Genomic DNA, 23,941 nt, shown 5'->3' with positions numbered 1-23,941 from the left:
TAGTCAGCCACAATGATCAGGCCATTCTGTTTATGCTCTCAGTACAACATTCAATAAATCATATGAACTATTCAATACTTTATTATAAAATAGGCTTTGCATTGGATGATTTTGCCCAACTGTAAGCTAATGTAAGTGTCCTGAGCACGTTTAGGGTAGGCTAGGCTAAGCTATAATGATCAGTAGATTAAATACATTAAGTGCATTTCAACTTAAACGATATTTTCAATTTACCAAGGGTTTATCAGGACATAACCATAAGTTCAGGAAGCTCTGTATATACACACTTTGGCATTATCTATCTTACGTAGAAAGCTACTATTCAAATAATCAATTGCACTAATTAAGGAGATTTCTAGTTCTTTTCTTATGCAAATTAATGGGAAAAGATTCTAATTTTATTAATGCTTTATTTTTAGTTTTGAGAGTGCTTCTGAGCAAGAGAGGGGGAGGAGCAGAGAGAAGGCGACAAAGGATCTGAAGTGGGCTCTACCCTGACAGCAGAAAGCATGATGCAAGGCTTGAACTCCCCAACAGTGGGATCATGACGTAAGCTGAAGTTGACCGCTTAACGGACTGAGCCACTCAGGCACCACAAAAAGATTTAAAACCTTTATCTAGAAAGATGACTCCAGGCATGACAATACTTCCTAACAGAAACAGTTTAGATAATAACCAAGGAACAATAACAGCCAAGCATTACATGTTTTTAAAAAACAGTATTTTGGTTTATAAAAATCTTAACGGGCACCAATCATTTATTCAAGAATTTTTTTCAAATAAGACCACTTTTGTAATGTTGGTGATAGCAATCTAGACGTCGGAGTTATTTCGAAATCCCTGGCTCAGCCTTTAACATAACCTTGGGCAGGTTTCTTCCTTTCTGTGCTTCATCTACAAAATGCAAATAGTAACAGTTCCCACCTCCCATCCTTGAGATAACTAAATAAAATGTATCTAATGTTCCAAGTAGTTCCCAGACTTTCAAGCACTTAATGAAAGCTGTTGTGAGGTGCTCTTCATCCCCAGACTAGGTTTGGCTCATTTCACATTAAAAATGGCTTTTTAGGAATCATCTAGGCATTTTTCTAAAATCTGAAAAAAACTTGATAAGTATTGTACATCAAAAGAGTTCAAGTTCCCCTTCTCTGGGCGGTCACCCTTGGTGCCCTTCAAATGAAACTTTTTTCCTTTCTTCATAAAACTTCGCAGGAAACAAGCATCCTGTACTTGCCGGCCTGCTGGCCCTTTTCCATCTGTGCACAAGAATAAAGTAACTGAATAGTTTGGCCCTGAGTTGCGGTGGCTGCTTGATGATCATTCAGGACACAGATGGTAGGGGTGACAATTAACCGAGCAGGCAGGATAAAAGAATCGCCGCCCATCTTTGGCGAAAAAGAACGCGAAGGTAGGACCCAAGCGCTGCCGGCACCAACCAGCTCTCCCCATTGATCCTGCGGCCTGGCACAACCTAGAGGGCCAGGTGAACAAGCGACATCACAAGTGACGCCAAGTCATTTTCCCACGTCCCTCCCGCGCCCCCTCCAGGCCTCCCGGGGCAGAAGCGCACGCGCAGCTCCGCTTCCGGGCTCCGCTCCTCGCTACCCACAATGCTCTGCGGCAGCGACCTGTCGCAAAGGCCGCGTTTCTGCGGTGAGTGAGTGCCTCGCTTTCCGTGCGTTGCGGCGGCGACGGAAGCCCGTGTCCTCTTCCTTCTGCCGCGGGGCCAGATCCCTTGACGGTGTCCAACTGCGCTTAAGTCTGGCCGGTGCCATCTCTCTCCGCAATGCCCCCCAAGAAACAGGCTCAGGCCGGGGGCAGCAAAAAGGCGGAGCAGAAAAAGAAGGAGAAGATTATTGAAGTGAGTACCCACCCCCCCTCCCCCACTCATGCTGCGAGCCCTCTGTGAAGCAGCCTCCTGGTCCCCCGCTTATAGCTTCTGCTCGCGTCTTCCGGGGCGACGCGTCCCTCTGTTTGGCTCTTTGTGGCCCACTGCCCTTTCCCCAGCCCCGTGATGAAGCTCGCTGCCTCTCATCGCTATAGTGACGCTGTTCGCGCCCCCGCACCCAGCCTGTGCTTCTCCGCCCACACGCCCTCCTTCACCGACCCTGGTGCTAGAGGGCACCCCCGCTCCCGTGCCAGCTTTCAGGGTTTTGTCCCTCGCCAGTCCTTAAAATTGAAGACGTTTCTACGCTTGTGTTTTTAGAAAGTACGCTGAATGGGCTCGGGCCAGACTCCTTCTGGAAGGCCGGCTCAGGGTGAGCCTTTGTGCTCCTTTTTTATGTATCGCTTAGGAGTATAGTTACTTCTTTCATGACAAAAAATTACCATTTCCTGGTTTTTGGATCCATTTCTAAACTGTTACAAGTTGCGTAGAGAGTGGAGGTTTCTTTAAGGTCGCAGCCCACCATTCTATTCTGTACGTAGCTCTTGATATATACAATGTGAATTACATCGAGCGTGGTTGAAAAGAGATTAAGTTTCTGTGTTACACTAGCTGTGTTGTACCCGAATTTATTATATATATTCGTTGAGTGCACTAAACCTGTATAGCCCTTTTAATGGCAGAGTAACACTGTTGACTTTCTTAAATGTTTTATATTTGCGTTCCAACCACTACCAGTGAGTTTCTGAACAGAGTGAACCATCAGTGATTTTTTAAAGTGTTCTTCCTGAGCTTTGGATGTAATTGGAAGAAACCATGCCCATTTTTCTGCATGTGGCATACCTGTAATGGACAGACAGTCTTTGTGGAATCGTTACTTTTTATTACAGATCGACCAAAATGCATGTTGGGTGTTTTGAAATGAGAAGTTTATTTATAAATGTTTAAGTTTTTTAATATTTGGTATTTACAGCCTTGAAAAATACAACGAAAGCCCTGAGGGCTTCATAGTATAAACATATTCAGAACTTGTGTTTGTTGCTTTTCACATGATTTTTAAAGTTGCTAGTTTAACGTGCCTGTGAAGAATTCTAGTAATCTTGGCCAAGTTCGAACTCTGAAGCAGAACCTGTGTTCTAATAGCCAATTTGTACTATTTAGAACTGTGATGAAGCACAGTCAGAACTTTAAAGGCAGAATGACTGTCATCTTCACATCTGTGTCTAGTATTATCTTTTTGAGCAATCTAAACTACTGGCACTTAAGTAGATCCCTGGGAATAGTGATCTCCTAGCATTCAGTGCTATGTTAATCAAGGACATTTTAGGGATGACGTTTTAGTTGTTATTTTTCTTTACTGAGAATGAATTAATATGATACAAAGTGAAATTTCTTTATAGACATGAAATTAAATGTTACCTGACAAACTACACCTCATGCATTATTGAGCTTTGACTGTGTGTAGTTATTTTTAATTGGTAGGAGGAGTATTTTTGTTTTAAGTAATTGTATATGAAAGTCATTGATAGTATTTACCAACTAAAAATGTAGATATATAATGGCTTTGTTCGTCTCATACAAGGTTATTCTTAAGAAAAAGAGAAAGCAACCTTAGTTTCATTAATGAAGCTTTAGCCAAAGAAAAATACCAAAAGACAGCTGCATTTCTTTCATTCTTTAACTGACAAAAAAATACCCTAACAGAGTGGTGAAATTAGCCTGTTCCCCCCACCCCATACGTTTATCATAAATGATGAGCACCTTTTTTTTTTTTTATGGTAGCAAGGTTTTGCAGATGAAAATGTACTGCATGGATATTTACAACCACTGGAGAGGTACAACAATAATGTGAATTAGTGTTAAGTTTTATTATTTGTTGTGAAACTAGATTTATAGAGAAAATTCTTTTACCCACCCTGGTTAGGAAATAATCTATTCCTTTTTGTTAAATACTATAGTATGTGCTTTTTTTTTTTTTTTTAACTTTGTTAAAGCCTTAACATGTCTTGATGGTTAGTGCATAGGGTTAAGGATGAAAATTGAGTAGCTGGGAGCTAAGACTGATATACTTCTCATCAGCAAAATGGAGCTAATTCCTATATTACAGAGCTGTGGGTTAAACGAGATGACATGTAAAATTCCTGACACATGACACATATCCAATAAATGGTAGCTACTATTATTTTTTAGTATTATAAATAAGAACTAGTTCGGGGAAATAATCAGACTGACCTATACTGTCTGTATAGGGCTTACCTTTTGTCACTTGAAGTAATTTCTTTCTATTGCCTACATTTTTTTTCTTTCCGCCTTTGAACGCCCCCAAAATTTAAGAATTCTTGTGGATTAATAGGTACTTTTTTTCTGAAATGAATGTCAGAAAGCTTATGGTTCTATTAGACATTCATGCAGTTGTCCCAAATGGCATATACCACTTGCTTTCTTACAGGTAACATTTAATACACTGAAGTCAGCTTTGAGAAATAAAGGATTTGATTATGGAAAGAGAGAAATAATCTTTGGCTTTGGGACAAGTAAATAAAGGATGTCCAGCTAAGGACTTGTAGCAGCAAAGAAGTAGTATAAGGCACCTGTAGAGATGGTATCTAGATATGTAAAGGATGGAGAAAGAGAAATGATTAGTTGCCAATGAAAAACTGAAGTCAAAGTCAACTGTTGATTACTTGAAGCTAGATTAACCAGCTGCAGAATATCTCTTGTATGAATGGACAACAAAAATATATGACAGTGCGTAGGGAGGGGTGGGGGTGAATGTGACCAATTAATGAAATAAAACAGTGCTAGCCTCTGCTTATTCTAGTGACCCAGTAGGTAGACCCCAGTTATCTTGGAGCACTAGTCAGTATTGACCTGCTTTCCCAACCCCTTCCATTTTTTAGACATCTTGTTTAAGTAGTGGAGGCTGGCTGTAAAAGAAGAATGATTACATAATAAAGTGGGAGAGGGAAGAAAGGGTCCATTTTTCAATGTTTATGTAGTTTTGAGAGAGAGAGACACAGAGTGCAAGCAGGGGAAGGGCAGAGAGACGGAATCTGAAGCAGGCTCTAGGCTCTGAGCTGTCGTGTCAGCACAGAGCCCAGTGAGGGGCTTGAACCCATGAACCATGAAATCATGACCTGTGCTGAAGTCAGATGCTTAACCGACTGAACCACCCAGGCACCCCAGAAAGGGTCAGTTTTAAGTCTGGAGTTCACTGAATGTTCAGGCTCTTGGATCCTCAGGGAGCCATCCTTTTTTAAGAAATACTACCTGTTTTCAGGTATTTTTCTCTGTCTGCTCCTCCTGCTCACACTCTTGTCTCTGTCTCTCAAAAATAAATATTAAAAAAAATTTTTTTTAAAAGAAATACAATCTATTTTCTAAACTCCTTTGTATTCAGTTTCCCAAATCTGAAACACACACAAACACATACACACGTTGTTCCTTCCTTATAACTTAACCTTTGGGGCCTTATTGATCCAACAAGAACGACTATTTCTCAGTTTTATTTTAAGCATGATTTGGATTTGATTGTAACCTCCAGTCTTCCTGTCTCCTATCCCCCTGACCCTCAAATCCAGGATAATCTTCAGGTAAATGTCCTAAATTCAAGAAAAAGGGAGAAAGTCCTTTTAAAGTATTCCAAATTATAAACCATTCTATTTTCAGTAGGTGTTGTGGTGTCCCAGATCAACAGTGTGGTATTCAGAAAGCTTTTTTTGTACCAACCTGCACAATAACCTAATTAGGTTTCTCTGGGAAATAGTTTTTCATGGTGGAAAGAACAAAGACTTTGCTTTGTCAGATATACCTTGGTTCAGATATCATCCTTGTCACTTAATAGTTAACGCTTAATGAGCCAAACACAGTTACCAGTGTGTTGGAGAAAGGAGAGAAGACAAGCCATCTACAAGTGGTAAACTTACACAGCTTCTTTAATTCTCTCAGTGAGACAAGTATTATCACCCTTTTTATAATTGAGGAAACAGGAACAGAGATTAAGTAACTTGCCCAAGGTTACTGAACTGGCCATTGGCAGAGCCAGGTTCCAACCTTCTAAGTCTGGCTATAGAGGCCTTACTGTTAACCAGTATGCTGTACCACTTCTTTGTAGTGAATCTTTTAGATTTCATAACAGTCCTAAGAGATTAGAGTTAGACCCACTTTACAAATAAGAAAACAGTGGCAAAGAAGGTAATTTGCCCAGTTTTGCTTGAGATTAGAACTTTGGCAGTCTGACTTCAGAGTTTATAAATCGTCACAGTATATATTCTGACTTAAGAATTAATTGAACATTTCTGAGCTTCAACATTGAAGCTCATTCAACACTGAAGCTCACATTGATGTACAGAGTACACCACAGCCTTGTTAAGAGGATTCAATAAAATAATATGGAGGTGTTTAGGTTTCGTGAATGCTAAATGGATATAGCCCCTGTCTGTGTGGAAAAAAATAATAATTTCTGAGCTCTAACCTAATTAGAGACTTTAAAAACACAACTCATTCATTATCTCTTTTAGGCTGGTTAATTATGTGCTAAAGCAGTGTAATTAAACCTGAAAAACTTTTTCTTCAGGTACCTGGAGCTTATATATCTCCACCAGAAGCTGTTGTCATGAGTACTTTTTTCTAGCTGGTCAAGTCCCCTTAAAGGACTTTTGTCTTTCTAAATCTTTATATGTCAGTATCTGCCTTGTTATTTGGCCTTGTTTGTTCATAGTTTGCTTACTTTCTGTGGTTAACGTGTGGGGTATGGTTTGAACTCCAGTTATGCTTTAATCTGGCAACACATATATAGATGCTGTTGAACTTTTGATCCTGATTTTTTTTTAATCTTGGATTTTCCATCTTCCCTGTGCCCCCCCCATGAGAGCTCACTTTTTGTAAAAGTATGGCGTTTCACGCTAGTTGATGTATGTCCTCACCTTTGAATGTCGTATTATACTTGACCATCTTTTCTTCTTACTGAATTGACTGTTAAATTTTCTTACCTATAAAAACAAGGAAACCAGCCATAAAACTCAATTTCAGCTTGTATGTACCCCTATCTTTTTTTATATATACACGTTATAGAAAATTCTTGTAGAACTTTGTAATATGGGATATAAAAACATGAGGATAGAAATTTAAGTAGGGCAAAGTGGAATTTTGATACATGAATGGATACAGATGTGATGAATGAATAAGAAGAATCTTCTAGAGCTAACCTCCTCTTCAACTCTGTAGTCTTAAGAACATAGATCTGTTTTACTGATTTTGAGATTTTACGAAGTTACGTTGTGTTGGAATGTCTTCAGATACTTAATCCTGTCGATACTGTTTGTCATTTCCAGTTTGCCCACATAGATATTCTTTACTATGTAATACTTTTCTTCATATTATCTTGTCCCTTCCCTCAGAAATAAAACCAAAATAAAGGCTTCAAAATAGTCCATTTATTTCAGACTAAATTCCTCTTGGAGGTTGTCACGTGCCTTTCAAAAGTAAAGACCTTTTTGCCTCTTCTTCTGTTTTCAGAGCTACCCATAAACAGGAGAATGAGAAAGCGATGCAAACTCCTTTTTAAAATTAAACATCTAGGGGCACCTGGGTGGCTCAGTCATTTAAGTAAGTGTTCAACTTCGGCTCAGGTCATGATCCTCGTGACTTGTGAGCTCAGTCCACATCAGGCTCTCTGCCCTCAGCGCAGAGCCTGCTTGAGATCCTGTCTCCCTCTCTTTCTCTGCCCCTTCCCCACTTGTGCACTCTCTCAAAAATAAATAAACATTAACACAAATTAAACTTCTATTTGAACTGCAACCTACAAAGATTGGTAGTGCATGGATAAGTGGGTAACTGGCTCAGCAGAGCAGAGCATTCAGGCTTGATTGCCACCTAGGATTGTGTCATTGAGAATCAAGTAGATTTGCTCTGCAGAATTCTGGAAAAGCTCAATAATGGGAGGCACTGGTTAGTGCAGAAGGTGAGAGGCTGAAAACTGAGGGTTACAAGTCTTAGAAGTCGCTAATGGTTCTCATCTGCGATCACTAAGCCAGATAATTTTCCCAACAAGAATCAGGGGTAAAATCAAGAAACCCCTCTGTTTCTGGAACTCTAGACACAAAGGAGGTGGAGAGAGTAGGAGGGGGGGTGGTTAAGATATGAGACTGAAAGGAGTCTGTGCAATGAAATGAACTAAGACACTCCTACCTGGTTTCTTCTGAAATGAACTAAGACACTCTCTCCCACCTGGTTTCTTCTCTAGATCTTTAGTCAGGCTTAATGCACTCCTAGCTAGAGGATCCTTCTCCAGAGAAACAGAAAAGCCATTAAAAATAATAAATACATAAATTAATTAATTAATTAAACAAACAAACCAGATACCAGTATTTGGTGGTTTCCTAACAGCCTTGCCATCCATTCATCCAAGGGTGAAGCCTGCTAGTCAAGCCTCCTGTATTAGTTTCCTAGGGCTCTGTAACAAATTGACACAAACTGGGTGACTTGAAACAACAGAAATTTATTTTCTCACAGATGTAGGAGTTAGAGGTCTAAAATCAAGGTGTAAACAGGATATTACTCAGTCTCAAAGCTCTAGGAAAGCATCTTTTCTTGGGTCTTCCAAGATTCTAGTGGCTTCTGGCAATCCATGGCATTCCTTAGCTTATACCTGCTCATACACACACTCAAACTTGTGGGGTGGTTTCTGGATGTTTTTGTACTACATGCTTCTGAATAGATAGCCAAAGATCACCATTAGTGCCTTGCAGGTAATAAGCATTCCATATGTGATAGCTGCTATCATATTAATAGCTTTCTCAAATTACTATGTTAATATTCCAGATTTAAATAAGGTATTGCTTTTAATTAGGTGTGCTTCAATTTTGGTATTTCCATTTTAACAACAGCTAGAAATGTGTACATTTCAGTAGTCTGAGTTCTATAAATTTAAATGACTATAGGTCCTGCAGGCTCAGCATGCAAATCTTGATCCTGGTGTTGTAAGTTTGAGCCCCACATTGGATGTAGAGATGACTAAAAATAAACTTTAAAACAATTAATTGTTTGGAGAAGATAACTATTACCAAAACAAAATTGTGCAGGACTTAATGTATCTTATGCAGTATTTATCAACATGTGTTTAATACTATATAATCCTTCAGGATACTCTGAGAAGAACGCATTCTGAGGTAAAGGAAGATTTGGAATTACTCCATACTATATCCCTTCTGGTAAAGGCTCTAAGATATTGTATGCTTAAGAATTAAAAATACTGTTAACCAATCTTTTCCTAAACTTACTTGACTCTAGGTCCTCTTGTCTTGTATCACAAGTAACAGGTTTATTATTGATAATTGTAAGTATGTATTGAATTGTAAAGAATCCTGGGTCATATGTTGCCCTTGACTTGACTTAGTGTTTTACATGTCTGTAGAGCATAAGAAAGAACAGTTTTCTTACCAATAAGTAAATGAAGGAATGACTTTTAGATATGACTGAAAAAAAAAAAAACAGATAAAAAATAATATAAATTGCTAAGATGTTTCTGTACTCTTTCTCATTCAGGATAAAACTTTTGGTCTAAAGAATAAGAAAGGAGCAAAGCAACAAAAATTTATCAAGGCTGTCACTCATCAAGTTAAGTTTGGTCAACAAAATCCACGCCAGGTAAATAACTTAAATTTCTGCATTTTTTCCTATGAATGTAATAAGGCATCTGTTACAGTTAAAAGTATTTGGTATGGTAATTTTATTTCAAAACGTAACCCTCCTCTAAAAGTTTTCTGCATCTTCCTTTTGTTACTCAACAATACCTTAGATATACCTCCAAGCCATTTTGATATAGCTCTAATTTGTTCTAATGGCTGTGTACTATGCCACCATGTGGATGTGCTGTATCCATCTATTTCAACTGTTTATAAATGATCACTTTGTTTCCAGCGCTTTGACACTAAGAACAGTTCTGCAAGTTGTATCCCCGTACATGTGTTCTTACAGGCATTTGTGCTTTTATTTTCTGTGGCGTAAACTATCTGTGATACATTCCTAGATCAAGGAAAATGGATTTCTAACTTTAATAAATTCGGTCACTCTCTGTAGAGATTGTAATACTTCCCATTTTCATTTGCAGTGCATGAGTTATAGGTACTAAAGTTCTTTTTAAGGTTTTCCAACCTGGTAAGTATAAATTGAGATCTCATTTTTACTTTGTTTCCCTCACTACTAGTGGGTTTGAGTATCTTTTCTTTTGGTTTGGTTTGGTTTTTTGTTTTGTTTGAGTATCTTTTAATATGGTTGTTGGCTGTCTGAGTTTGTACTTCTCTGACTTGTCTATTCCTATCCTTTGCTTTTCTGGTTATTTGTCTTTTTCTTGTCAGTTTATGAGAGATACTTTATGTCTGCATTACAGATAATTTGTGATGTTTCTGTTATATTTGCTATACAACAATTTTTACTTTCTGTATTGTTAGATATGTCTAGATTTTTTAAATAGTCTCCTGTAGCCCTGGATCATGTATGTTTTTCTTACTTTATAGTCTGTAATTTGTCATAAATTTATTTTATATGTCACAACGTTAATTTTCTTACAAATGAATAGCCACTCATACCAGCATCATTTACCACTGAATTGAGATACTATGTATAGTATCTTTACTATTGACGTGTAGTAAAGTCTCAAATATGTTAGGATCTACTTCTGGATTCTCTGTTCTATTTATTATCTGTCCCTAAACTTGCATCACATTGATTTTGATTATAGTGACCTACTAACATATTCTGTTAGATATTAAAGGGAGTCCTTTCCCCCAATTGTTACTCCGCTTATATTTTTCTTGGCTATTCTTAGACATTTATTCTTCCATATGACTTTGAAATAATTTTATCTATTGGCAGTGCATTCAGAAAGTCCCTTTTCTTCATGTTCTTTAGATCTTTCACTTTCTTGAGTTTAAGATTTTACAGACCTGCATCTTTATTTTAAAAAATAGTTTTTTCACCACTCTGTTCTCTTCCTTAACTTTAGGAATTACTTTTTTTTTTATCTGAGAGTATCAGAATATATATTTGTGATCCCAGTCTGAAACAAATTTCTCTCGCTCGGATTATCTCTTTAAATTAGTGCCTCCAGCATTTCTCTTTGTCTTACACCCAACTTGATTCTACAGCCAAATACTATTGATCCTCCATGTTGCTGATTTAGTAGCCTGGTTTAATAAAAACGCATGCTCAGACCTTGGAGTCAGATCCACTTGAGTATGATCCCCCAATCTTATTTGTTATATGATCTTAAATTATTTAGTGACACTAGTCTTAATGTGTACAGTGGAAGGGCACTTATCCTTGTAAGGTTCCTGTGGTGGATAAATGAAAACATAATGTAAATCTTCTGGTGTAATACAGGTGTGTGGAAAGAATTCACTTTCCTTCCCTTATCCCATTTTTCAGTCCTGTTCTGCTCTCTGTTTTTTTGCTTGTGGGAAGTACATTGACTGGTAATTTTATTTTTCATAGACCTGAGAAAGCCATAACTTTTGTGGTGGTGGTAATTGGGATTGGTACATTCAGGATTATATTTTTTGATAATTTCTTGGGTACCTGGGCTTTTATCTGTGAAATGAGCAACAGTCCTGCTGTTAGAGCCAGGCAGTAGGTACCCCACTCTAGGCCTCGTGCTGCAGAGGCTGACCCTACTCTTTCTCCTCCAGACATAGCTCTCCCAGAGGCAAGGAGTCAGTGAGGTCAAGGGGAGGTTGTACCATCCCTGCCTACAATAGATCAGGGTCTGCAAAGGTCATGTTACCCACGTTTATCTCAGAGTATCCTGTGCTGCCAACGTGCCGGAAGTAGTCAAAGGAAGGGTGTGTTCACTTCAGTGGCGCATATATGACAAAAGAAGGGTGAGTGCTAGGAGTGTGGATGGAGCCTGAATCCACACCACGTCCTCCCCCATACCTTCCACCTTTATGCACACACATGGTGGGATGAAATTCAGGATGAGAAGAGGAGGAGGAAGGGGTTGACTCCATGGACCTCCATGAGCCTGAGCATTTTAAACTTGAATCTGTCCTTCCAGGTCACAAGGTATATTTCTTAAAAAGAGGTACAAACCATATTTTATTTAGCATTAACTTGATTTCTAACTTAAATATATTTACAAAAACGGTTTATGAAGCCTCCATCGTGCTCTTGCTCTGGGCCCCATATATGTTTGAGATGTGCCTAGTGAGCAAAGGATACTTTTATTAGAGATATAATGACTCAAATTTTTTCTTTTTAAAAAATGTTTTACCATTTTTCTCTTTAAGCACGTCCCTTCACATGATCAGAGTCAGGATTTGGGATGTCTTTAACCTAGCATTTGGCCATTCCCTTCCTAAAATTTCCTCTTTCTTGAATACTTTTTGTGCTGGATTTCCACCTATTTGATGTTTCTTGGACCCTTTTGTAGGCTTTTTAAATCTTCTGTTGGCTCATTTAATATTGGTATTCTTCAGAGAACTGTCCTCTGCTCCTGTCACTTTTTTTTCCTTGTCACTTCTTTATGCTGTCCTTGAGTAATCTCATATGCACTAAAGTTTTAATTATTTTCTATAAGCTATTTCTAAAATTTTTATTTTAAAGCAGACCCTCTCTCCAGGTATCAGAATCCCTGTCCAGTTGCCTTCTTATTAGCTCTATCCAGATGCTCTGTAAGCATCTCATACCCAGTGTGTCTAAAACTGAGCTCATCTCTGCTTTCTACCCTGAAACCTGTTCCTCCTGTATTCCCTGTCTCGTTTAACAGCACTAACCATAAATGTGGTAATAAATGTGGTAAGAGACTCCACCCTCTCTTATATTTTATGTCTAGTCAGTCACTTAGTAGTGTCAGTTCTGCCTCCTGAAGAGTTCTGTCTCTCACCTCTCTCATCCTTTCTCCATCCTTGCTACTAATCCTTTTTTAAACTCTTGTGTTTTCTTGCCTACAGCAGTTGCATTAGCTTCCTAATTTTCTTTGCCATTCTTGGGCTCTTTCTAGTCCACTTTTCACACAGTTGCCATTTTGATCTTTATAAAACACAGTCTGATTATGTCTTACTTTAAGTCTTTGAGTTTTCCCTGTCACCTACTGATACAGTCCAAACTTCTCATTGCTGTTTCTCATACCCTGTGCCTTCTGGTCCCTGTATCTTTGCATTGGCCGGGTCTCTGCGTTCCTTTCCTTGCTCATCAGAAGAATTCATCCATAAAGTATTAGCTCAGTCTGATTTTCATAGGCATGTAGGCATTCCTTGTTCCCAGAGAACCACGTATTTTATTAGAGTTGTTGACATGTCTGTCTTCCCACTAAATTCTGAGCTTCTTTAAATAAGCATCTTTATCTTTTCATCTTTGTATTCCCTGTCATCTAACATAGGACCTGACATATAAATATTTGGATGAATCCTCTAATCATATTAGGTATGTAAATCGTGTGTCTGGGACCATGTCATATGTCATATTTGTTTTGTTTAATCTCCCACATTGACCTAGCTCAGTGTTTTCCCACAAGGGTACTGTAGGTATTTTGGGTAGCACATTTCTTTATTGTGTGGGACTGCGCATTTCCTAATGTTTGCATTTCTGATCTTCAAAACACACCCACATGTTTCTGGGGAGTGGGTGGTTGTCATAAGAAGAAAATCCCAGGTGAGAACCATTACTAAAAAGGCTGGGCATGTAGCAGATGCTTAATAAATGCTTATTGCTGTAAGCTTTTGAATATGCTTTTTACTTGGCATGGTACCATTTATAAATTTTTTTAAAAGTCAGCTGATACAAAATTTCGCAGTTTTGTTTAAAAGTTTAACCACACCATTTAATATATACTGAAAAGCCATTGTAACACTGATACTAAAAGGTAAGGACTATATACATGTAAATGTGTGAATGTTTTTGTTATGTTAGTGATGCTATAATGTACTATTATATAGTGAAAACAATTTTATTATATGAAATCAAATTTACATTTTATACCTGGGAATATTATAGGTAGCACAAAGTGAAGCTGAAAAGAAATTGAAGAAAGATGACAAGAAGAAAGAATTGCAAGAACTAAATGAGCTATTCAAACCTGTAGTTGCTGCTCAAAAAATAAGTAAAGGTAAACTTTAAATGTCAGAGTATTATTTTTATCAAATATAATTCATGTTTAAAAACTCTTAATTTATTTTACAAATACACAGACAAAAGAAAAATAATAGAAACAGACCCATAAATTACAGAGAACAAACTGATGGTTGCTAGAGGGAAAGGGACCGGGGGACAATGGGCAAAAGGGTGAAGGGGCGTGGGAGGTATAGGCTTCCACTTATGGAATGATGACTAAGTCATGGAGATAAAAGATACAGCATTGGGAGTGTAGACAGTGGTATTGTAATAGTGTTGCATTGGTGACAGATGGCAGAGACACTTGTGTTGAGTGTAGCATATGGACTTGTCAGATCGCTATGTTGTACTCCTGAAACTAATGTAACATTGTGGTATCAACTACAGTTAAAAAAACTCAATTTGTTTTCATGTATATTTTCTTTAGATTATAAATCAGTGTGTCTGCTATGGAAATGATACTTCCTTTGTCAAAATCTGTATCAATGACTTTTTTATGGTTCCTCTATATATGTGCTCAGCTATGTGAGCCCTCCAGTTAAGGCAAAATTAAGGATTAGACAGTCCACTAGTTGATTTATAATATACATTCTTTGATGGTGGCCAAGGCTAACCTATAGTTCTATAAATTGTAAGTTCCAAACTCTTGGCAGTATACCTCCATGTATATTTCTCTTTCGCCTCTGCTTCATTGACTTCAAGTAGACAATTACTATAGAATACCTATGAGTTTGTTTGGTTTCCCACCCCTGGAAATAAGAGTAAGATTGATAAATAGAATGATGGTAAGAATAAACAAATACATATATAAAATGCTGTAGAAGGAGGGGCGCCTGGGTGGCTTAGTCGGTTAAGCGTCCGACTTTCGCTTAGGTCATGATCTCGCGGTTCGTGGGTTCAGGCCCTGCGTCAGGCTCTGTGCTGACTGCCAGCTCGGAGCCTGGAGCCTGTTTCAGAGTCTGTATCTCCCTCTCTCTCTGACCCTCCCCTGCTCACACTGTCTCTCTCTCTCTCTCTCCTAGAAATAAATAAAACATTTAAAGTAAAATAAAATAAAATAAAATGCTGTAGAAGGGACTTTAAAGATAAGTGGTGTTTTCCTTTCACATCAGTGAATGGAAATAACAAGTTCACCAACAGTAATTATATCTCAGATAGAAGCTATACTTTTGTGACCTAGCAGATTCTAATACAAATACCGTGTGCCATTCGACATAGGTGCAGATCCCAAGTCTGTGGTGTGTGCATTCTTTAAGCAAGGACAGTGTACTAAAGGAGATAAGTGTAAGTTCTCTCATGACTTGACTCTGGAGAGAAAGTGTGAAAAGCGAAGTGTTTACATTGATGCAAGAGATGAAGAACTTGAAAAAGGTATTTTTTTAAGACCTTTTCTTAAAGATATCTTTTGGTTGTTACTAGCATATTTAGTACTTGAAGAATATTTTGGTCTTAGGACTGTGTTTGTAAAAAATAATAATAATAATTGTTTTTCATAAAATCTGAATTTATAGCATTATGTCCTTGATTAAGGGAATTTTGGATTTGTCTTACTCTTTCTTCCAATACCACCTTCCTATTTCTCTAAACTACTCAGGATTTTGGTAAATAATTTCATAACACTGTTTATTCCTACTTGTGGTATAATTTAAAGAAAATGTGTTAGGTCATAAGTCTTATGACACAGTTTTCCTGTTTAAGGAGATATGCAATATGTTTTGGGAACAGTAGATAAAATTACAGTATTTAGTCTTCATATCTCTTTTTACTTAGATACTATGGATAATTGGGATGAGAAAAAACTGGAAGAAGTAGTGAACAAGAAGCACGGTGAGGCGGAAAAGAAAAAACCAAAAACTCAAATAGTATGTCCTTTTCTTGAATTGAGTTGCTGTGATATTTATCATTAGGGAGAATTATGTGGCAAGGTATTTGCTGCTGTTTTCTACTGGATTATTTTTTAAAGTATTGACTCTTTTGATAAAGTACATCAAGATTTGTTTTTGAAATTTACAGTAGATTCTTAATTCAAAAGTTAACCATGAAAACTGCATGACTAAAGTTCTCAAATGCCATTTTCTAAGGTGATTTGACTTTCTCTCAAATATGGATGAACACAGTCACATATTCAGATAAGAATTCTTTCCTTATTTTTTGTGCAAAATGAATGAAAGGAGGATTGATAAATACTCTGTTTTAATGGTAGGTTAACTTTAAATCAGGAAGGTGAAAACATTGTGACATTATGAATTACAGAATGAGCTTTGGGTAGGTAATGGCCCTAGTATTCCAGAAAATTTACTTTAAAAATCGATGCCTATTTCTCAGACCTTCCATTCATGTCCACGTATTTATTATGTAGGGCAATTACGATGAAAAAACTTTGGTGTGCTAGGAAATTTCCAAATACCAGTTTAACTTATATATGTTGTATTTTTTCAGGAAAAGCATATTGCTAGTTAGTCAATTTTTTTCTATTTATTTCCAAATTTTATTACCTAAGGCTTCAATACAATTGTATTTTGCACCAAAAGTCACTATCCTTTGTGTTCCTTTTGTACCTTGCTTCTTTCTCCCTTCATCGATGTGAGAGATTGCCTGTAATTTCAAATAATGTATCATTATTGTACATAATTTGTTTTTAGGGAAGATCAAACCAAAACAAAATTATTGTTTTTAGTTTTTTATAACCACTTATATTTTTTCACTTATTGAAAAATCAGACTTGGAATATATTTACAAAGGCTAAACTGAGGCATATCCTTTTGTATAATTCAGAATTTGGAACAACTTTGAAAATAAAAATTTTATGTAGATCCTCTCTAAAGGTAGTTTACCATTGTATTAAGAATTTTAAGATTATATGTACATTTCTGGGGCTCCTGGGTGGCTCAGTTGGTTAAGCGTCCAACTTTGGCTCAGGTCATGATCTCACAGTTTGCGGGTTCGAGCCCCACATCAGGTTCTGTGCTGACAGCTCAGAGCCTGGAGCCTGTTTCAGATCCTGTGTCTCCCTCTCTCTCTGCTCCTCCCCCACTCATGCCCTGTCTCCCTCTATCTCAAAAATAAATAAAACAAACAAACACAAAAGATTATATGTACATTTCTGCACAAAGTGTGCTCTGTACATAAGTGAGTAGCATAAGGATGTTAGTAAGAAATGTATTTGTTCCATATACTTCAGCATTTACCTTGGAAGTAGACTGCACTGAGCCACTACTTGTGAATATTATTGTCTCTATAGGTGTGCAAACATTTCCTTGAAGCTATCGAAAACAACAAATATGGCTGGTTTTGGGTATGCCCTGGAGGTGGTGATATTTGCATGTATCGTCATGCACTTCCTCCTGGATTTGTATTGAAAAAAGACAAAAAAAAAGAAGAGAAAGAAGATGAAATTTCATTAGAAGATCTAATTGAAAGAGAGGTAACTAGAATTTTTTTCATACTATGAAACTAAAGCAGTATTTATTGGGAAATTAAAATGTTTACCACTTGGGGGCATTAGCATGTTATGAAAGGGAAGGAAAATATCCTTTTCCCAAAGTTGCCGTACTCTTTATTTAGTTATTGGTGTATGTCTAAAATGTAAACTTAGCCATAATCATTAGCCCATCATGACATTAATTTTAGGATTATGAAATAATTTCTAATGCCATTGGTTTATCAAATAAATTCTTTCTGTAAGATTGATATACTAGTATATTAATTCATTAAAATAGTATTCATATTGATTGAACTGGAAGTTTTAGATGTTTTTCCTGATTTCTTATTACTAATCAAATGTATTAAAGGAGACCACTCCTACAGTTTTTCAGTTGCATGTTTTATCATCATTCCTGGACTCAAAGCACTCACTCTGTTGATAGAGGGGAATGTGTCTCATTGAAGAGAATCTTCCGTTATTCATTTCTGGCTCAGCACAAAAGAGTTTACTCCATGAGAGAGTAGACGGGGCAACTGAGTTAGTAGATACGGCTTTTGGGAATGACAGGAAAATGTTAAGATTATTGGAAATACTAACTAGATTTAGGGTTGTATATTTCAAATTATATCGAATTTTCCTTCTTTTGGTTAATCTAAGTATGTTGTATAAATGTTTAAGGTTGGGATTATATACATTTGTTCTTAAATGGTCATATTGTTTAGTGTCTCACAAGAGGCAATATGCTGTGATAGAAAATACAGACTTCAGAGTCAGGTATATTTGAGAATGTTTGTATCCTAGTTCTACCACATATTAGCTGTTAACCTTTGGTAAATTCTAATCACTTTTTGTTTGCTCTTTTGTGGAGATCAGCGTGGTAGCATATGTGTATAAGCATTTAATCCAGATACCTGGCAGATGGTCAGCAAGTATTATTTTTCTATTCATTTACTACTTGATTATTGGCTCTGAGGAGCAGATGATGCTTTTGCTTTGTTTTATCCTTATCTCCTGAGGAACACAAATGAAACTTGGATATTGTCATAGTGTTTTTCGTATTTTTTGTTTTCAGCAGTTGCTTATGTTAAAACAATTTCTCATGACAAGTTTTACTCACTTTCAATTTTGAAAAGAAATCCAGCTCAGGATAATATATTTTACTGCATTTAGAAATGTTTATTTTTCTGGGGCACCTGGGTGGCTGAGTCCGTTGAATGTCCGACTCTTGATTTCAGCTCAGGTCATGATCTTACAGTCTGTAAGATTGAGCCCCACATCGGACTCTGTGTTGACAGCATGGAACCTCCTTGAGATTCTGTCTTCCTCTCTCTTCCTCACCTGCACACACGCTTGCGCTTTCTCATAATAAACATTAAAATAAACATTAAAAGAAATTAATGTTTCTCTCAGAATACACATTAAAAAATGTCTCTCTGGACACTGATTTTGCTCATTGCTACATAAAATGAAAATAAGTCAATTTATTCTAAATTTGATGTCTTAACAGGCACAGGTAAAGACTTGCTGGAAGAGAAAACTTTTAAATACTGCTAAAGGTGATTTTTTTGGGGGGAAAAAAAAACCAATTCTTTTATCTTTGCAGCGTTCTGCCCTAGGTCCAAATGTTACCAAAATCACACTAGAATCTTTTCTTGCATGGAAGAAAAGAAAAAGACAAGAAAAGATTGATAAACTTGAGCAAGATATGGAAAGAAGGAAAGCAGACTTCAAAGCAGGGAAAGCATTAGTGGTATGTCCCAAACTCACCTGAGTAGATTATTCTTTCTTTCATTTTATAATTTCTGTGCCATGCAATAATTTATTGTAATTTACTCATATATGCGTCTGAAATCAATGACCAAGAAATGTTTGAAATTTGCCCTGAGTTGATATATTTGTTTATCCGAATAGATTAGTGGTCGTGAGGTGTTTGAATTTCGTCCTGAACTGGTTGATGATGATGATGAGGAAGCAGATGATACCCGTTACACCCAGGGAACAGGTGGTGATGAGGTAAGAAGCAGCTTTGGCACCTCATCTGCTCATGCTGATGGAGAGAAACAGTAGCGAATAACAGAGTAACATGGTTAAGAGTACAACGCTGGGACATGGGTTCAAATCCTGACTCTAACCTAGGAAATTACCTATACAGTAGGCCTCCACCCTCCTCTGTAATAAAGACATGCAGGGCACTTGTGAGAATTAAATAGGTTAATAAAATTACAGTTCTTTATAAAGAAATTAGAACAGTGACTGGTATACTTAAGTACTTGTATGTATTAGCTGTAAAAACCATGTGTTTTATTTTCCGTTTAAAAGAAAAAGAGATTTGTTTTTTAATATTTTATACTGAAAAAGGAAGTACAGAGTAGGAAGCAGGAGACAACCACAGAATCATTTAGTTATAGGCAAACATAGCTGACTTCATTTTTGGTATAGTATAAAATTCTGACTTCTGTCTTTGAGTTGAAAGTAAAAACATCATATTCTATATGTCAGAGGAAGAAGCTTGAAATATGGCATTGCTTCTCTTTTTCTCAAGAAGTTTAGAAAAAGGAGTGAATTTTGACAGTTGTCAATCATTTGTTTTCTCTTGGTATTAGTAAAAATTTTGTTTCACTAAGATAAATGTCAGAGATCAAAGGCAAGTAATTTATGAAAACTGTCCTCATGAGTAACAACTTTCTTTTCTATGTTTTTAAAGGTTGATGATTCTGTGAGTGTGAATGACATAGATTTAAGCCTGTATATCCCAAGAGATGTAGATGAGACAGGTATTACTGTAGCCAGTCTTGAAAGATTCAGCACATATACTTCAGAAAAGGATGGTAAGTATACTAACTTATGTGTAATTTGAAGAACTAGGAAGTTGTCTAAAGCGGCAAGGGGGTAGTTTCAGGTAGTGTCGACCAGACTGGCAAACTTAGATGCCTGCAGGGACCAGACTGACAACATAAATGTGTGGTTTGACTGTATACAGAAGTAGTGAGTAGTGGAAGCTGTAGAAATGGGTGACTGCGTGGATATTGAAGCCATTAACTGAAACTAGGAGGGCACAGAAACGAGTTTGGAGATGTAGGTCATCAGTTTGGGATCTCATGAGTTTGAGATAATTTGATTATCAAAAGTGGCCTTGTCTGGGATACTGTGTAGATATTCTCAGGAGGAAAACTTGAAAATCATATCATTGGTAGCTCAGAGTAAATGAACTCACCCAGGCATGATACCTAATGATGAGAGCATTCTAGAACACACTGCAAAACATCAGTGTTCTGGAGTAGTCAAAAGAGGGAAAGCTTAGGGAAGACACTAGAAAGAGGAAAATTAAGAAAGAAGAGTTTCAGAAAAATCAAGTAGGATGAGAACCGGAAATAATTCCTTAGTTGTAGTTAGGGAAGAAGTTGTAGGAATAGGATACCAGTTCATCAGGACTGCGATGATATGAGGAATGAGGAGAAAAATAAGTACATATGTAATGGTGCGTTGATGGAAGACTTTGAAGAGAAGTAAAAGTTTGCCATGGTTAGCCTGAGAGAAAAAGCTAGAAAGAATACTAAGGCAAAGGTTGAGAGAACAAAAACAAAACTTATTTTTACAATAAAAGAATTGAAGTTATGACTTGAAAAGCTGGCTTGTACTCCTGAGATCTGAGTGCCATGAGATAATACTTGTCTTCATGCCAATCTGAAGATCGATTTGCTCCTTTTACAAGTAGGACTTTGGTGACGGTAGGCATAATTGCAAGTACTTCTGACGCTATAATCCCTGAGATTTTTGTCATCAGAGCTGTTGGAAATAGCTAAAATCTACATTAGGCTATTAAAAATTATCTTTGGGTAAATATTTGTGTCATGAACATGAAAAGACTGCATTTTTGTTATCTCAGTCTTTTTGAACCTGCAGAAATGAAGCTGCATAGCTCTAGTCTAGGTTATTTTTTCACAGCTTGATGACAGGATGAAATGTTTTTGGATTCACATGTATTTGCACCATTACAACTAGTGTGATTTAACTGCTGTTCCCCAATCCAAAAGCTAAGTAGCTGCTTAAAACATTTTTTGATTCCATAATTATTCAAACAAAATAATACATAGAAGTTGACTGCTTAAAAATCTAATTGCTGGGTCATGTAGGAAATACAAAATTGTATAAGGTAAATCTTGCTCTCAAATGTATAAAACGTTAAGCAGTTAAATGTCTGTATAGTACAAAACATCCTTACACTAAGTATAGGTAATTGGCACAAATAAGCTTGAGAAAGAAAGATCAATTCTCAATGGAATAATCTTTGGGAAGACTTTCATGGAAAAAGGAAAAGAAATGTAGTATAAAGGCTGTGACTGTCAATTGCTAATGGAATCATATTTTTTGTTTCTGGGCCTTACTGATTTCAATATTTATTTTTAGAAAACAAATTAAGTGAAGCCTCTGGAGGTAGGGCTGAAAATGGTGAAAGAAGTGATTTGGAAGAGGACAACGAAGGGGAGGGACAGGAAAATGGAGCCATCGATGCTGTTCCTGTTGATGAAAATCTTTTTACTGGGGAAGATTTGGATGAACTAGAAGAAGAATTAAACACACTTGATTTAGAAGAATGACACCAAACAAGTTTGAAAAAATTAAGCCAGCTCAGCATGAATTGAAATTGACTACAGTAATTTTTTTCCACCTAGAATTCTTCAACAGGATGTTTATTTCCCATGCTGATTCTGGAGGGCTTACTCTCCTCCCAAAAAGGAATATTCTCCCTACGTCTTGTCTTCTGACTTTGGCTACATCTCATAGTAAGTTCAGAGTAGTTCATGATAAATTGAAAATATAATGGTCATTGCAGAAATGATTGTTGTAACTGTCCATTCAAGTAGGAAGTGTAACTGCTTTTCCAGCTTTTGATTTTCATTGGGCATGTATTATAAGAACAACATAAATTAAAATTTAAAATACCTTTCATTTAATGCAATTTTTAATGAGTGATTTCATTTCATTTGTATTTATATGTTTAAAAGACTGCCTAAAATAAGAGCACTGTATTTCATAAAGAAACTGCATTTGCAGATTCAGTATTGTATATCTTGGGACAATGAGATGGACATTTAAAAGGAAACTTCTTTAACCTGACAGAATCAGCTGCAATGCCATGTGTTAAATTGTTTTAAATGTTTCCCTCTTCTTTTTTGCCAATAAAGTTGTAAATAAAGACCATCATACATTAAAATCCAAATATGGTACCTTTTTCTTAAAGTTTTTATATGAATAATTTCTAAAAATTTCTAGCTTGAGGATTTTAATGAAATATTATCTCTTTGAATAGTCACCACAGAAGGCACAAACATTTAAGGATTCTATTAACTGGTTAAGAAATACTGACAGCACTACTACGAGTTAGTAAACTATTATGAATTTGGCCTTAAGAAGAGACTATAGGTAATACTATAGGAAAGACTAATTCCTGAGTTGATAGATATCAACCTAATTAAATATCACCTACAGTTGAACAGAAAACTATTTAGGCATCATTGTGGAGTTCATGATGTTACAGTAGTACATACTAAAGTTTGGTTACTATGAACGTGTGTGAACAAATCTACCAAAAAACTGAGCTGAGGGTCTTTGTTATTTAGTTCCCATGAGAAATTAGGGTGATAAATTTTTAAAAAATTTTTAATGTTTGTTTATTTTTGAGAAACAGAGTGTGAGTGGGGGAGGGGCAGAGAGAGAGGAAGACACAGAATCTGAAGCAGGCTCCAGGCTCAGAGCTGTCAGCACAGAGCCTGATGTGGGACTTCAACCCATGAACTCTGAGATCATGACCTGAGCTGAACTCAGATTCTTAACCAGCTGAGCCACCCGAGTGCCCCTAGGGTGATACATTTTTAAATGGACATAATTTGCAAATGACAGATTTGTACTTGTTAACACCTTTTTATCATTTTTTTTCAAATACTAATACAGTGCTGCTTTTGTTATTGGCAAGTATAAATGGATTTTAAAGCAACCAAGATAATAGTATTAAGATGTCCGATGACCTGAGCCCTAATCTCATTACTGCCTCAGATAAATTGTATGATTTTTAAATCTGAATCTTAGTTTCTTCATCTTCCTATAGCAAAGTGCTTCTTAATTGTAAAACCTAGGAAAAGATTATTATAAATCTTGTCAAGTGATATCAAAGTTGATAATGAAATAGACTTCCTGTCAATTCAGCACTAGTACTGTAATTGATACTTTTTAAATGTAGAACATGAGCCAAGTTTATTTCCCATATGCAGTGAAATTATACTGAAGTATTTTGCCTATAAGAAGACTTGCTTGAGTTTTAAATTTTTTATCTATGAAAGATTTGTTTCATTCTTTATAAAAAAAATTCTAAATGTTACTAATTATTATTATTGTAATAATGAAACCTTTTCAATATAATCCAGAGAGCTTAAATCTTTATAAAGCTATAACCCAAGCAATCTTTGTTTTTTACTTTGAAATCATCTAAAACTTTCCTGAATAATTATACTGACTTTAGACCCTAT

At 36.6% G+C, this 23,941-nt stretch overlaps 1 protein-coding gene across 1 annotated transcript; it reads left to right on the top strand.

Annotated features, from left to right (window-relative positions):
- The first annotated feature begins 1,647 nt into the window (after positions 1-1,647).
- On the top strand, positions 1,648-22,638 carry ZC3H15 (zinc finger CCCH-type containing 15). Its single transcript, XM_077780228.1, has 10 exons — positions 1,648-1,861; positions 9,431-9,532; positions 13,877-13,988; positions 15,212-15,364; positions 15,764-15,855; positions 17,235-17,417; positions 19,021-19,167; positions 19,329-19,430; positions 20,122-20,245; positions 21,825-22,638. Exons 1-10 carry the CDS (start codon positions 1,787-1,789, stop codon positions 22,013-22,015), a joined length of 1,281 nt encoding a protein of 426 aa, XP_077636354.1. The 5' UTR covers positions 1,648-1,786; the 3' UTR covers positions 22,016-22,638.
- The last annotated feature ends 1,303 nt before the right edge of the window (positions 22,639-23,941 follow it).

The sequence above is a fragment of the Crocuta crocuta genome, unplaced genomic scaffold, assembly GCF_008692635.1.
Source record: "Crocuta crocuta isolate KB4526 unplaced genomic scaffold, BGI_CrCroc_1.0 scaffold38, whole genome shotgun sequence".
In the NCBI taxonomy this organism is placed as follows: Eukaryota; Metazoa; Chordata; class Mammalia; order Carnivora; family Hyaenidae; genus Crocuta; species Crocuta crocuta.
Note: the sequence above shows the minus strand (reverse complement) of the source record. Positions and strands in the feature narration are given on the sequence as shown.